The sequence below is a fragment of the Pterocles gutturalis genome, unplaced genomic scaffold (genome assembly GCF_000699245.1).
Source record: "Pterocles gutturalis isolate BGI_N339 unplaced genomic scaffold, ASM69924v1 scaffold21258, whole genome shotgun sequence".
Classification (NCBI taxonomy): domain Eukaryota; kingdom Metazoa; phylum Chordata; class Aves; order Pterocliformes; family Pteroclidae; genus Pterocles; species Pterocles gutturalis.
Window position 1 is genome coordinate 26141 of NW_010118593.1, and position 15007 is coordinate 41147.

At 40.1% G+C, this 15007-nt stretch overlaps 1 protein-coding gene across 1 annotated transcript; it reads right to left on the bottom strand.

Annotated features, from left to right (window-relative positions):
* Positions 1 to 3215: 3215 nt before the first annotated feature.
* Positions 3216 to 13872, bottom strand: SAMD13 (sterile alpha motif domain containing 13). The gene is made up of 3 exons (XM_010076289.1): positions 13786 to 13872; positions 9616 to 9727; positions 3216 to 4390 (listed from the first exon to the last, which is right to left on the bottom strand). Exons 1-3 carry the CDS (start codon positions 13836 to 13838, stop codon positions 4247 to 4249), a joined length of 309 nt encoding a protein of 102 aa, XP_010074591.1. The 5' UTR covers positions 13839 to 13872; the 3' UTR covers positions 3216 to 4246.
* Positions 13873 to 15007: the final 1135 nt, after the last annotated feature.

Here is a 15007-nt window from a genome sequence, read left to right on the forward strand (position 1 = left end):
TTGGAATCAACTAATTTCCCACATGACTTCTGGGCCAAACCCCATTCCTGGAAGGGAAGGAACTACTGTTCTGACTTGGAAATAAAGAATCAGAATGGAGACAGTGAGACGATGTTTTTTCTGGTCCTGCTCAGACTCAGCCTTCAAATTTTAGACAATATTGTCATTTAAAAAATGAGAAATAAATTTGTAGCTTCCACCAGACTCACAGAAAGTAAGAGCCTCTGCTTTTCAAATAACTGTGATTGTAACTTAAGTGTGACAGTAGAAAGAGGAGTGTTCAAGATAACAGACCAATTAAATGCTGATTTTTAAAAAGAGGAAGAAGGAAAGGACTTGGTAGAATTCAAACATGTTGAAAAAAGCAGTGAAAAAGAGAGAAGAGTTCATTTAGCAAGCAATTACTGACAGCAAGGGCCTAACGTGACATTTTCCCTGGGCCACTTCTAACCAGGTGTGATGCATGGGTGGCCACTCCCTTTGCTACATCTGCCGAGTCTTGGCCTATAATTATAACAGCAAATAATTTTCTACAAATTGATAATGTGCAGCACATTACAACAAACTGTTTTAAAGGGAACAATAACACAAAGGGATGGGAGATATCAGCAAGCAGACAGAACAATCTTCTCCTGGTTGAGAAAGTGATCGTGGTGGACAGGCACAGCCACAGCCTCCATACTTTGCCAACAGTTGTCTTATATGTGCGTTATGGGTGGTACTTGGTGCTGTATTTGGATGCAAAGAGAACATGCTATGCATTGTGTATCTACAGCTTGAGAGGAGAGCAAACATCAGAGCTGATGAACAATACCAATATATATTTCACAACCATCACACCAAAAAAGGCATATTGTAATGCTTTCAAATAATTTTTAAAAGTTCTATGAAAGATTCTGATAGATGTGCACTAGTGGTATTTTGAAAAGGGTATGAAGATTGTCCTGGTTTTGGCTGGGACAGAGTTAATCATAACAAGGAGGGACAGGGAAGAGGAGATACAGGAAGCCCTTGGCTGCAGCTTGTCCCTGTTTTTGTGCTGACCAGCAGTAGGGCAGGGGAGCTGACTGCTGCTTTGCTCCTTAAAGCCGTCTCTAGGAGAAGGAAGCCATTCTCTAAATTGCTGGTTTAGCATGAAAGCAAGCAGACCTGCAGCACTGAGACCATTGGAACTCTCACACCCAGTACCAGCTGAGCACTGGGACACCTGGCAGCTTTATCACCACCCAAACCACAGGGAAGGCTTTTAAGGAAGGAGGACTCTCCCAGCTGCAGGCACATTAAGGACACAATATAAACTGGATTCCTGCATAGATCTGCAACTCTCAGAACCGCAGTACAGACATGGTATCCAGTAATGCCCATCAATCCCTTCCTCATCAAAACAGCTGCTGTGTTTTCTGTAAGAGGAATGGTAGCTAAAAATAATCTGTCTTTGACTTCCTCTTTCAAACACTCCAGTCTCTTTTTAAAATATTTTTTTTGTTCTGCCAGAAACAGCAATGACAGTCTAACAGACAAAACCAGAACAGTCACCTACACAAAGGGAACAGCAGCATTAGAAAGCTCAGAGAATAGTAGGAAACTACAGTAGAGATCAGGGACAGTAAAAAAAAAACAAACCTGCTACATTTCTGAGCAACATCCTCCAAATTCCCTTTCACACTTGCAGCGAGCTTTCTGTTAGGTCTCTACTTGTATGAACCAGTTAACAGCACTGATCAAAAGGGGAATACAATCTGGATGTTTCTGAATGCAATTCATTTGCTCATTAAAACATATTAGAAGAAAGAACAGTGCTCAGTAATCACCAAATGCACTCTCATGGCTGCACAGTGGAGATTTTTACTCCCTCATGGAATAAATGTTTTACTTTTAATTCTGTATCATCCATAGATCTACAAAATGTGCCAATCCCACACCAAACATGCAAATGGAAAAAAAGAGAATATTCAATTCATCCTTCAGTACCACAGCACTATATATTCTCCTCCAACAATAATTCTACAAACACAGGTCCAGTAGGCATCTCCAGACTGCTACACGCAGCTGCTTCACATAATCCTTTCTATAAACATACCTAATTCTATATTAAAATATTTAGGAGTTTCATGTATAATTTTTCAATTGCAGCCTGTAATTAGCCTGATACAGACCGTACTTGAATACTTCGCAAGGCAGAGAGGATGTTGTCTATTTTAATCTAGTCTTCCAGCAGATCCCTTCTCCCAGTAAGTATCTGGGCACTACCAAACTACAAATATAAGCAGAATTCAGACTGTGACCTACAAACCTGCTGCTAACAGATAACCTGAAGTGAGCACAGTACAAGGGACAGAAAGAGAAATGGTGAATACATCCCCATTTTCTATTATGTGTCTCAAATTCCAAATAAATATGTTGTACAATTTAAAGGTTAGAAAGTACATCAGAAAGCATGCTGCTGTATACAGCTTATGTAACATACCATACACCGTGAGCTTTACCTACAGCACAGCTATTAACATGGCTTTATCCCTTCTCAAATCTCAACTCCAGGAACCATAAGCAACTCTCCCAGCACTGTAGCATCAACAACCACCCGACACTTGGCCAAGTCAGAAGTGAAGGCGAGGCCACCACCTACACAGGAGATTACAGGAGTTTCTCTTTCCTCTCCCTGACTCCTGTCCCCATTTGGCACAAAGCATCACACTCTTACCTTCTCAGCTGCACCCCTTTACCATTTCCACTTTCACCACACTCTCCTCCTGATTTCCTACTTCCAGGTTCTTTTGCTCAGCCTCACTGATGCAACCCCAGATTCCAATTCCAGGGGTCATCAAAGAGCTCTCTGGACCAGAGAAGATGGTGAGCCCCAACAGTGCTTAGCACCATCCATGGGCTATCTCCCAAGCATTCTGGGGTAAATCACCCTGCTGTACCAGGGCCACCACCAGCACCTCTGCCCCACCGACAGCTCTAGAAGAGAAGCACCACTGTTACTGGTGAACTGCAACCAGGGCTTCTCCTTCAGCAGTGTATAACACTAGACAAGAAAGAGCAAAAATAATTAAATTTTAAATATCTTGGTAGGTGGTGTTAAAAGTAATCACAAGAACATAGATTATTAAGTAGGTTTTGGAACCATTTTAATGGGAAAATGGAGCAAAACAGGAGCTCCAATATACCACAACAAAGAAACAGAGAAAGTAAATAAATCTGTAAAGTAAACTGAATCCAAATGTAAGCAATGCTTTATTGGGATATAGCAAGCAACCTATCAAATAGGGAACTGGTACAAACAGATCAAACAAGACTCTCTTTTAACAGAGATGTATGGCAACGAGACAGTTTTTTCAGTTTTTAAAACAAGTATTCAAACCGCTAAGTAAAGCATTAAAAAAAAAAAAATCAACCATTACAACACCAATGACAGACAATATTAAAAGTGTGCAGAATTTTACTCTTTTTTACAATTTTCTGCATAATATTAGAAAAGTTATCATAAATTAAAAAAGAAATAAAATGAAGCTTTTTTTTTGTTTTGCAAAGCAACACAAACTTTTAAAAACCAATTATACTTTACACAGAACTACTATTAAAAACAGGTGAAAACAAGCTGAAAATTTAAAGGACAGCAAAAAATACACAATCCAGTTTCACCTGTAAGCAACACCTTCTGCTACTGAAGGGTTATGTTAGTTGTATGTACACTTTAAACATTGCAGCATACCACAAGTAAACCTTAATAAGGTCAAAATAGGACCCTCTGCAAAAAAGGGTGAGTTGGCAAATGTCAGTCCCATCCTAAAATTATAAGTAGTAATAATTTTAGTAGGTCTTTAACGTAAACCGAAACCTACTTTAACTGATTTCTCTCTCCCAAAGATGCATGTAAACTTTACTTGGGTTTTTTTTTTTTTTTTTTTGGTATTTTAACTCACGAAATCAAGAACACATCTGTCTCAAAAATGAGAATGACATACCTCCCTTTTGTTCTGGATACAGTGATGTAGCTATCTCAACATGCTCATTGACAATTCCTAAAAGAGAAAATCATTATGTACTATGTAAAAAATACACACCACCTCTCTCAGTTCAGACTCAGTATATAGTATATTGCCAACTCTATCCAATAGGATATATATTGTAATTTGGTTTAAATTCTTAATAGATATATTCTCTCTTTACAAAGTTCCATCACATGAAACCAAATTGCTTATTTATTGTTTGAGGCACAACGTGACCCCAATTAGACAATTCGCTATAAAGAGTTGTTCTTTAGATGTTGTGTCTGTAGAGGTTTTACGTGATATTCATAGATTTTCAGCGCAGGCCCCAGTTTTAATGAAAGTCCAGTCAGTACATCATTTCTTGTCATCAACAGTAATGATTTGCCATCAATTTCCTATAAGAAGAATTAAAGAGTTGATAAAGACAAATGTACAAGTCTAACAGATAAGAACAGTCATGCAACAAATGGAAGACTACTACAGAGGACCAATGAGAAAAATAGTAACCTTTATTTTCCTGAAACTGTTTATAGCTGCTGAATTCTGCTGTCTGCTTTTCAAGTGCTCACCTGTGCTGATTAAGGAATAAATACCATTTCGTCAAGCACAAAGCCCAAATGAGGGTTTTTTTAAATTTTTTTTTTTTAATTCCCTTCCTGTAAATCTGTTTCAAATTAATAGGTACATGTGCAGGTTGCCTAATTATCAGCCATTACGGGAACGATACTCTTAAGAAGGTGGCTTATGAAGTGCATTGCAGAAGAATTACCATTGACAGCAATATGCAAGTTTGGACTAGTCAGTATCTGCTAGTCAGTATCAGGTGCCTCTTTAAAAGGCCAACCTACCCATGCTTCCTGTGGGAGGAAAAAAAAAGAAGAATCCTGCAATCAGAAATTTTAGAAGGGCCTGACTGTGGAGCTCAACACTGAGGGAACTTCTCCTCCGCCACTTACAAAGCAACTTCCCAGCTTAAGTCTCAACAACCCCTAGTTGTTCCTGCTTAAAAATCCCACTTTTAAATCACAGATATGGGCTTTTTTTCTCTCAAACCTTGGCTTTCTGACCTATTTAGAACAGAAATCCTGTAAGCTTTGGGGCTTTTTCTACCTCAAAACCTTGTTGTATGCTTCAAAACTACCTGTAAATAATTTTTCAAAAGTCAAAATGGAAGAAGAAAAAAATACATGTCTCAACTCCCATCTCCATTTTAGATGTGGGACCATCCTTTTCTATACACATTCCTACAGTTCCATCCTGCTGCACTACTCAGGAAACAGGAGCTACACCTATACAACAATGCATTGACCCAGGTCTCACAACATAGCCAGACCTCCCCAAGTCATCACAGCTCAAATGCTTATGGAGTTCTCCTGCACTGGACTTCACTCTGCTGTTGCATCCTTTTTCAGTTTCAGTTAAAAAAACCCAAACACTACTAGATGTTGAATTTGTTATCAATAGCCTACAACCAGTTTAAATAATTGCATATATTGTTGTTGCCCATTATAATAGATTGCCAAAATTTTGTATTTTTGTAAATATTATAAACATCACACATCAATTTATCCCACTGCAGCATCTTCCTTACAAATATTAAATGCTGTCTTGGAAATGTAAAAGATCCTGTCCTTGGTTACTACTCAATGTGAAAGGAGTTCAGCATGAATTTGTCCAGACTGATCTCTCTTACAATTTGATAAAAGTTTATAAATACAAAATACATGGACAAACCACAACATAGTCAAAGATCAGCTGACAGTGGAATTTTTTTAAGATCTCCCCAACAGAGGACTGCTAATCCCTCAGAGGAGCACAATGCAACTACTTCTAAAAGAAAAAAAGTTTTCAGTAACTTTTTACCCAATTGTAGCAGATGCCTTTCCAATTACTGTTGAGAATGTTAATGGATAAAACCAGTTTCTATTCTCTCTTTTCTATTCATCACAATTCTTTCTGTGGGAATTTTGATACCAATGACTATTTTCCTCATTGCTATGACCGCATTGGTATGCCTTTTCTGCTGCTGTTCAACAATGCTATGGAAGAACAGCCTCCAACTTGGTAGGATCCAAATGAAGTAAATCCAGTACCTGGAACAGGAGAAACTCAAAGAACAGGAAAAGAGCATCTACTCCTTTCACTTCTTCTTCCATAGGGTTCCCCATGGATGCAAGAAATGTTGGTAACTACTAAGGCTTTCATAGAATAGAAAACAGGTTCCCCAAACATATCTGGGTAGTAATGCGTGGTTATGTATTCAGAATCCAAGTGATTTATATCTTTTAGCTTTTTGTAAGTTTTACCTCTTCCACTTCTTTTTAGTTTTCCACTTAAACCTGCTTTGTGAATTTGTCGTAGTCATTCCATTTTTTGGCACCAGGTAAGATTTTGTATGCTTTGCTGACTACTCTGAATTTCTTCTCTGGTACTTCTCTATTTTCTGGATTTTTTTTCAGGATGCAACTTCAATGCCAGCCTTCATTATGCCTTTTTAATGTCATATGCAGAAGCACCCCTCTGCACAACTAGAGGTAATAGTAATTCCCCACTATGCCAGGATGACTTCAGCAGCAATAGTGTACTGTCTTCAGCAAACAAACAGAGGACCAGTTAAGCTTCAAGTCCTCCCGGTGCTCTTTTTGCTCTTTCTCCAAGTGACTGAGAACTACAATGTTTTACAGTACAGCTAACATAAAAGTATGGCAGCCAGCATGCCCACACGCTCCTCCATGCCATGGGTCTGTCAGAAAGCAGCAGTGGACACAAGCTAGCATCAAACCCGTTCCCCTTCTGGTCAGGCACTGCAGTAAGGCCAGCAAATTATCATCGGGCTTTTCTGGCTACCACAATACTAATAGTTAAGAAGCTACATGGGCAATAATAAAAGTCAGGCATCATGTTAGCATGTCTCAAGACACGGCAAGCAGCTTCAGTCTCTGAGTGAGCCACAGCCCCCTGCACTCCCAGGGCTCCTACAGAAAGCTCAGACAAGCATTTGCAGGCAGCAGTTCTTTGAAGATGCTCACACCCTCACACTGCATCTGGTCTGCCTCTCTCTTTAGTTACCCTGGGTTTTTTTTGTTATTGGGCAAGATCTTTCAGTTAAATCTGTTTTCATCAGTGAGCTCTTTCGACTTGCTGACATCAGTGGAACTCCAAGAAGGAATAATGTATAATCATCATAAAATCATCCCTTCTTACCAGCACTTACAATATAGTTTTAATAAAACATTCTACAGTCCTTAAAATGTCTTCTCATTTTCCTTGTTCTAAGAAAAATTCAGGTCTCAAAAATTCTTTGAGTCACTTGCTTTGGGGTGAGTCCAGATGTATTCATATTCACCAAAAAGAACATGTGGACTCAGTTACTGTTGTGTAAAAGCTGAATGTAATAATAGATCTCATTATTACATTCTGGGCTATGGGTGTTTTGTAAGGACACCTTACCCCTACTGAAGCATTTCAGTGGAAAACAATTTCCCAGTATTGCAGGTGAAACGGAATACTTTCCTTTACTGTTTACAACCTCATTCCCCTTCCAGCACACATTCAGGGCAGTAGTAGATCAAATGAATTTAGGTTTCTGTGGCCCAGGAAAGCTGCAGTACAAACTGCAGAGCAAAACAAAGATGGTCAGAGCTTCAGCTGCACGCCTGGTGACTCTAGAGACAGAGGATGGCTAAGGGTTCAAAGCAAACCTGGACTGTGCTGCCATAGCTGTAAGGCCTGGATGATCCTGATAACAAATACCATAAGTACACAGAATTAAAGTTAGTGGCTAGTAAACAGTGTAGAGGAAACAGAACATCACCACTGGTAAGAGATTAGGGACAGGGTTGTTCCTGGGGCTGTTCCTGGTGCAGACAGGGAATGGGCTGACAGAGCTGGCACTTGCTGCTCCTCGTGCTACTAAGGGAACGGAGGCGAAAGGAAGGGGCAATGCGTTCTGCTGTGTCTGTTCCACATCTCCTGGCTGCATCCTGGTGGCAGCTGTCAGCCTCCCCATCCAAGGCTTTGGCATAAAGTGAAGTTGGCAGCAGAATCACAGCCACATTTCTGCCCATGGCTATCCTAGCAGAGTCCTGGCAACAGATCGCTAAAAAGCAGCTTACTTCAGCTATCCTCCTGAAGCCACTTGCCCTCATTGCAGAATACTAATAAAACCTTTATGCTCTACTTCTACACTGCCTTCCATCAGCCTGTTGCAAATTGCTTTGCCAAAACTCATGAGTTAGCCTCACCTTGCTGCTCCAAGATCAGTAGTAATTACTCCAGTATTATTGACAAGCCAGCTGAGGTACAGAGAGGTTAAGATATTTGATGAAAGTCAGAGGTATCTGTCAGTATACAGAAAAAACCCCAGAGGCTGCAATTACTTTGCCAGTGTTGTTTTTTTAAGCCACATTTCCAGGGCTGTTGAGGAGATGTGGATGCTGGTATTAAGGAATGGTCATCCTTAAACAATTTTTTTGTTTGTTTACCCATCTTCAAATTCAGAAAAAATAGTAGCAGCTGCAGAAAAGTCCTCTCCCTGCACCCTGCAAGAGAACAACCCAACACTAGGCTCTTCACCCTCAAGAACGAAGAGCTAAATTTAGATACTCTGTTATACTCATCAATTACAATCAGACAGGATTTCACTGTCCAGATGCTGAAGGTCAGCAAGACTAAACTGACCAACAGAAATGTTTTTTCACGTTAGGTGTACAGTTCCCCTACAGAGCTGCCAGTAACTTGCACTAGTTCAGTCCCTTGGAATGTCAAGCCATCTTTTCTGATAACTAAATACAAGTGTTGGTAATTAATTTCCTGGTAGTCACGTGAAAACTATAGACTTATCAGAGAAGGTGCTGAACTAACAATCTAGAGATGTAGGTTCCTTCTCTATGGAACAGGTGGGCTGTATGCCAAGTAAGCCAGCTTCCCTATCCTGCCCCACTAATAGACCTTACCAGTGCGCTGACAGGGGAGTGACAAGGGACCATATGATTGTTAAGCTCTTTGCTGATCAAAACTACCAAAAGAAGCCCTCCATTAGTATCAGCAGTTACAAGGCTCAGAAATTAAGACTCAACCTCTTTCTCAAACAGAGTCCTACAAACATGCTGCTCCTGTGCCTAAAAAGATCGTTCCCCATTATTGCCAACTTGCCCTTTCTTTACTTGCACTGTCAAGTTCAGTGTCAGCAGCCCCTGTTTTGCCCTAGATGTTCAAAAGCAACTTACTTCTTAGGAGCCCCGGATTTTATAAACACTCATGAGCATATTTGCACAACACACTAAGGAAGAAAGTAATTACCATTTACATTTTAAATAACAAGATAGCGAAACTGACTGGGCTGTATAGGGAGACTGAGTCCAAGCCAGAAAATTTGTTTAGATTCCTTACCTTTCAGATTACTTTTTTAAACAAACTCCAGCTCATTATCCACACCTTGTAGAACAATGTTATTACTCAAAGATCACAGTCACATGGATTTTCACCCAAAAATAGACTCGGATCTCCCCATTGATGTGGGATTTTCACTCCCATTCAACGGCATACAATCAGTTCTATGGCAAAAACATGCAATGTGAGAAACTGGTGGCAGTCAAAAGGTGTTTCCTAAGAGATTTACCTGTTCTTGAAAAGCATTGGCTTGTTCTTCAAATCCAGCTGTTCTGAAATAATTCACAACATCGATAACAGCCCAGTCAGCCGGATCCGGAGGTCTCCCGTTCTCTACTGAACTGCAAAGTGCAAATCCAGACAAGTAATCACTAAATGTGTGCAGAGTGTCTGCTGCTTCTTTGTGCACACCCCACACACATCCCTTCCTTCCTTGTTCCTTCAGAAAAAGTATCCTTCAATACACACCCCCCACCCTGATACAGAACAGTCACTGCTGTTCTCTTCCATTTCAAAGACCTGATGCTGAGGACAACTGAGGTACCTCTCTCCCTTCAGAAAAGAAGAAAGCACATGAATCTTCACATCAGCCAAAGGTAATCAGTCAGGATCTTTTCCTGGAAGCGTGCTGCCTTTGCAGTTGGAGAACAAAGACTACCATGACTGAGGTACCAAATCCCTGTCTTTCAAGACTGAAGCTTGTTTTCAGCTACCAAGTACTTATAAAGAACTGCAGTATATGGATTACACTTTTCCCAAATGAGATTGTGCTTCCTTGTAACACGGGTAGAAACTACTAGAAACCATATTTACCTTGTAAAACAACAAAAAAAGGAGAGGCACCAATGATAGCACTAATTGCTCAATATAGAAAATTTCCCAAAATTGTTTTGGACTCATCTTTGGACAAATCTATGGTCTTTTAAAATAGCTATGAATCTGAGAAAACCTCTGTTAAACACACACAGCATGAACTCCTTCTGTGATTAACCTCAGGCAATTGCTTTCCACAGTAGAAAAACCAACCGACCATTCATATTATTATCCTTATCCTGCACTTCTTATCCTCAACCTGCTATCACCCTATCTCAGATAACCTTTGTGTATCTACAAATTTTTAGTGAAAAAGACACACAGTGAGCTTGACCGCCTTTCCTATAGCAATTCAGGAGGATGAAGAGCAAGACATCAAAAGAAAGAACTTATTTCACATGTTTCTCCAACTGGAAGTCCCAAAGTTTACACCAGACATTCTCCACCATTCTGCATGCTTAACCATAATGCTAATGAAGAAATATCAAAAATGCACAGCTCAAGGCAGATGTCAGAATTCTGTCCATTTTAGGTCCTGAAGCTTAGAGGCAGGACTTTGATTGTCAACAGCATCAACTGGAAAGGAAACACAGATTATACTGTCCTGACAGCATTTTTGTTCTGACCTTCAAATTTTTCTTTTCTAACTGTCACCACCTCTATCTTGCCTAGACTTGTATGACTTTCAGCAAAATAACTGAGTGAATCATGGGCCAACCATTTTTCCAACCAGCCACAAAGAGAAGCAAACAGAATCACATACAGTGTCTTCCATCACTGCTTCTACAACATCCCAATTTCTACAACTAGCTGAGCCCCAGGAAGAAGGACTCACGAACACAATGATTTTTGTTTCTCCCCTAACTCTCAGAATGTACCTGTCAATATGGCAACAAAATTCCGGCCCTAGGGACTCACACTGAAACCTCCATATCACCCTGTGTGCTGCACTAAAAGCAGTTTCTTTAACTTATCACATGGAATATACACATATCTCAGAGCAATAAGCAAAGGGCCAGTTTCTTACTTTTGCTCATCAAGTAATGACTTAATGAATGGCTTCACTGACTGTGATTACACAGAAAAGTAACACTCAGCAAAATTGAACATGAGACTATCTGGTCTTATCAGAGCTACATTTTTTAAATCAAAGGATGCCTTTCAATTATGATTTTTAGTGTTGTGTACATTCTGAGGCTTAAGAAGTTAAATATGAAAAGCACACACAAAACCTACACGTATTTGCAAAAGCAGCATTTGAAGAATTATATTTAAATCTTTGCATTTTCCCTCAAACATAGACTCACTTTCGATGACTCATCTTCCACTTGAAAATAAACAAACAAAACCCCAACAACTCAGTATTTTAAAAAAACATAGTAAATCCTAAAATATATTGAATTTAATTCTTCCTGAACAGCAAATAAAAGATTCAATCTGTAAAATACCTCCTAACTGTATTTTGCTTACTTCCCAAAACATGTTAATTTCAAAATAAATAGGGTCCCAAACCCTCCTTCCCATACTTTTGTCTTTCAGCCCAGGTGCATTAGTTCTTCATGTAGCTCTTCTCCCACAACTAAGGAACTACAGCTTGGTCCAGCCCCATCCCAGGCCCAACTGCAATGACTTCAGAGGCTCTACCTTGGTCATTAACTAATCACAGGAAATAATTACAAGTTCCTGCCTCAATGAACAGCATTATGCTGGACCTCAAGTAGAGCCAATTTCCACAGACACAGTGGCAGAAGACTCAAAGGCATGTGACAAACTCTTGGAGGCTGGCTGGATTTTAACCCATCTACCCACACAGATGCCCAATTGGCTTCTAGACTTTTAACAGATTCCTCCTTGCCCTGCTGTTGTACGCGGCTCTATTCTTTAGACAAGGGAATATATAACAGCCATGGCTTAGCCATACACCAGTTTATGCCAGACAACCTGGATGCTGTAACATCTTAAGAGGACTGGCATTTTAGGCTTTGTAATGAGATACTAGATGCACTAATAATGAATAAAGATTAGGCTTGTCTGCTTTTCACCACTGTCCCTGTGCCTTTATTGCCATCATGTGGCAGAAGCAGCAAGGACTGAAAGGATATAGCTGTGAAAAAAACAGATTTTATCCAAGCTATTTATAACCACTTCAAGAAACTGCCAAATACTTTCTTTTAGATTTGCACACATACATACTGTATACATTCACTTAGAAACCATAGCTCTTGATCAGTTTAATTAAAATTCCCATCAGTTTCAAACAGCCACGTTCACAATCAGTAGTTGAGCTTTTATCATTTAAGCCTCAGAGGAAAATGATTAAATGTAAACTGTCCTTGCTTTGACTGCCTTCCTTCTCCTCCCACCACGGAGTCCTCATCGTAGAAGCAAGACTGCCAACAGAAGGTGGCTTCTGAAGAACATACACAGCATAATCTATTCATAGTCACCGAGTACGGAAATGCATTTTATGTTGGTGTGGTGTAACGAATGTCTCCAGTGAAGGGGTAGCATGCTGATTTTAATGGCTGTCATCAGATCTTTTGATGCTGTGTCATAATCAGGTGTTTTATCAGGATCCTGAAGTGACCATTATTATTAATATTACTCTAGTGCCTGGGAGCCTAAGCATTGTCAAGTTTTCTTGGAAGACTTATGGAAAAGAGATCTGAAGGAGAAGAATAAGGTGCAACTTTGCAGAAGTGTTGCAGTTTGAGAGGACAGACTAAGAACTCTCTCGAGCACCTTTGTGTTTTGGGGTTTTTTTAATATATCTATATTTATACATGTACGTATCTATCTCAGCATGGCTTCTATAACCCAGTTTTTCCACACAGAGCTCCACTTCTCAAATTACAACTTCATTCAGAATTGCTAGTCCTAATCTAAGAAGTGCTGACCTTTAAGGATATGGAAATGCCTCCAAAACAGTTCCTACCCCTTAGGCTGCAGTCTACCACACTAAAGAAAATTATAGAGCAGTGCACACCATGTCTTTGTCTTATTCCCACTCTAGGTCTGAAGTAAAAACTCGACAGTTTAGGGCTTCTCTAGCAAACAGCTTAAAACATCTGTTCCAGAAAAGAACTGACACCAAAGACATATGCTGCTGCTACTACTTCTCAGCTCTAGATGGCTGGGCAGTCAACAGAAAAGGGTGTATGTCTCTCTGAATGAGACAGAGAGGAGACTTCCACACAGGACATTCTCACCATCAGGCACTGGTTCTGCATAAACCACTAGTGGACAGGGGAGCAGAAGGAGGCTATTGGCTGCAGTGCTAGCACTTGCTTTAGCCTCCGGTTGAGAGGAAAAACTAATGGAGAAGGGTATACTCCTAACTTAAGTGACTAGCTTCTGTATCTCTCCATTGCTATACAGTCCTCCCACATATAACTTGTGCTCAATTCAGTGCCCAGGACTCCTCTATTTCAAAGCTAAAATACAATAAAAGAAATCAAGAACAGGGAAGGTTTGAAATAGGCAAAGATGGAGGTGCCCACCTTTGCCAACCACATTAAGTCAAAGGAAAACTACAATCAAAATCCATGTGCTGCTTACATAAACTGAACACTATGGATTCACTTACTTTTTGACATCCAGAGAGCCATTTTCCTTGTTTTCCATGTCAACAGTTAGCATGGGAAGGATAGAGGTTTCTTTTACTTCGGCAACTGATCAATAGGGGGGAAAAAAGCTGTGTTTAATTATTGGTAGTACAAAAAGAGCAACACAATGTAACAGAAACAAGCATTCTACAAGGGACACAACCATGTTTCCACCTGAGAGCAAAGATGCTATCAAGGGCTGCTTTCCTCAGAAGCCTGGCAATGCCAATAATAGCTAAGGAACCAGGAAAAGTTGACCTGTGCTTCAAACACAAGAAATATTTCACGCCTGAAAATCAAGGAAGATAATTTTACACCTGACCCTTTATGAAACTAATAACATTTTGATCAAACTATATATTCATACACAGAGATTGACCTGCAATATACAGCCAGATAGCAAGTGGGCTTATTATGCCTTCAGTCACCTTGCTATACAGAGGATCCAAACAGACATATGATCTTATCCCTAGCAAGGTTTTGAAATCCATAGCCTTATTTTACAAATAGGGAATCTGGGATACAGGTGAGCACAAAGTGACTTATACCCAACTCACACAGAAAGCTGGTAAGCAGAGTTACTAATTGAGCCCCAAACTCCTGAGGCCCAAATCAGTATCTTATCCATAAAACCATTCTTGCGCTAGCACAGCTTCTTCTCTGAACTGAACTCTGAAAAGGAAAGGAGCATACGAAGGACACAGGAGAAAATCCAGTTTGTTTCCCTCCTTACAGCATTCTGGAGTACTTTCACCACACAGCTTTTTTTCACCACTCCATGGAACGTGCAGAAATGACCAGAGCATTTTCTTTCTGTTCTCAAGTAAGCCATTTCTATTTCAGAGAGCACCAAAGAACTGACCAAGGTCTCAGGATGTTCTTGCTGCAGCATTAATGGATGCCAGTGAAATGTCAGAGCTCTAGGAAGTACAGAATAGGGAAATCACACTCTTCAGCTAAAACTTTGCAAAAATAGAGGATAGCAATGAATAATGCTATTAAGGGGGAAAAAAAAAAAGAGAAGACCCTTTATTATACAGCCAACAGCATATAAAGCACAGAGAAAACAGTAACAAACTAATCAAAAAGAGGACTCTTCCTGCACCGCTGACCAAATAACTCAATGCATTCCCTCAAATCACTTCTTGGTTCACCTGAGGCGGCTGCAAATCGACAACCGCCCCAGCCTGCCTGCGGAGGGTC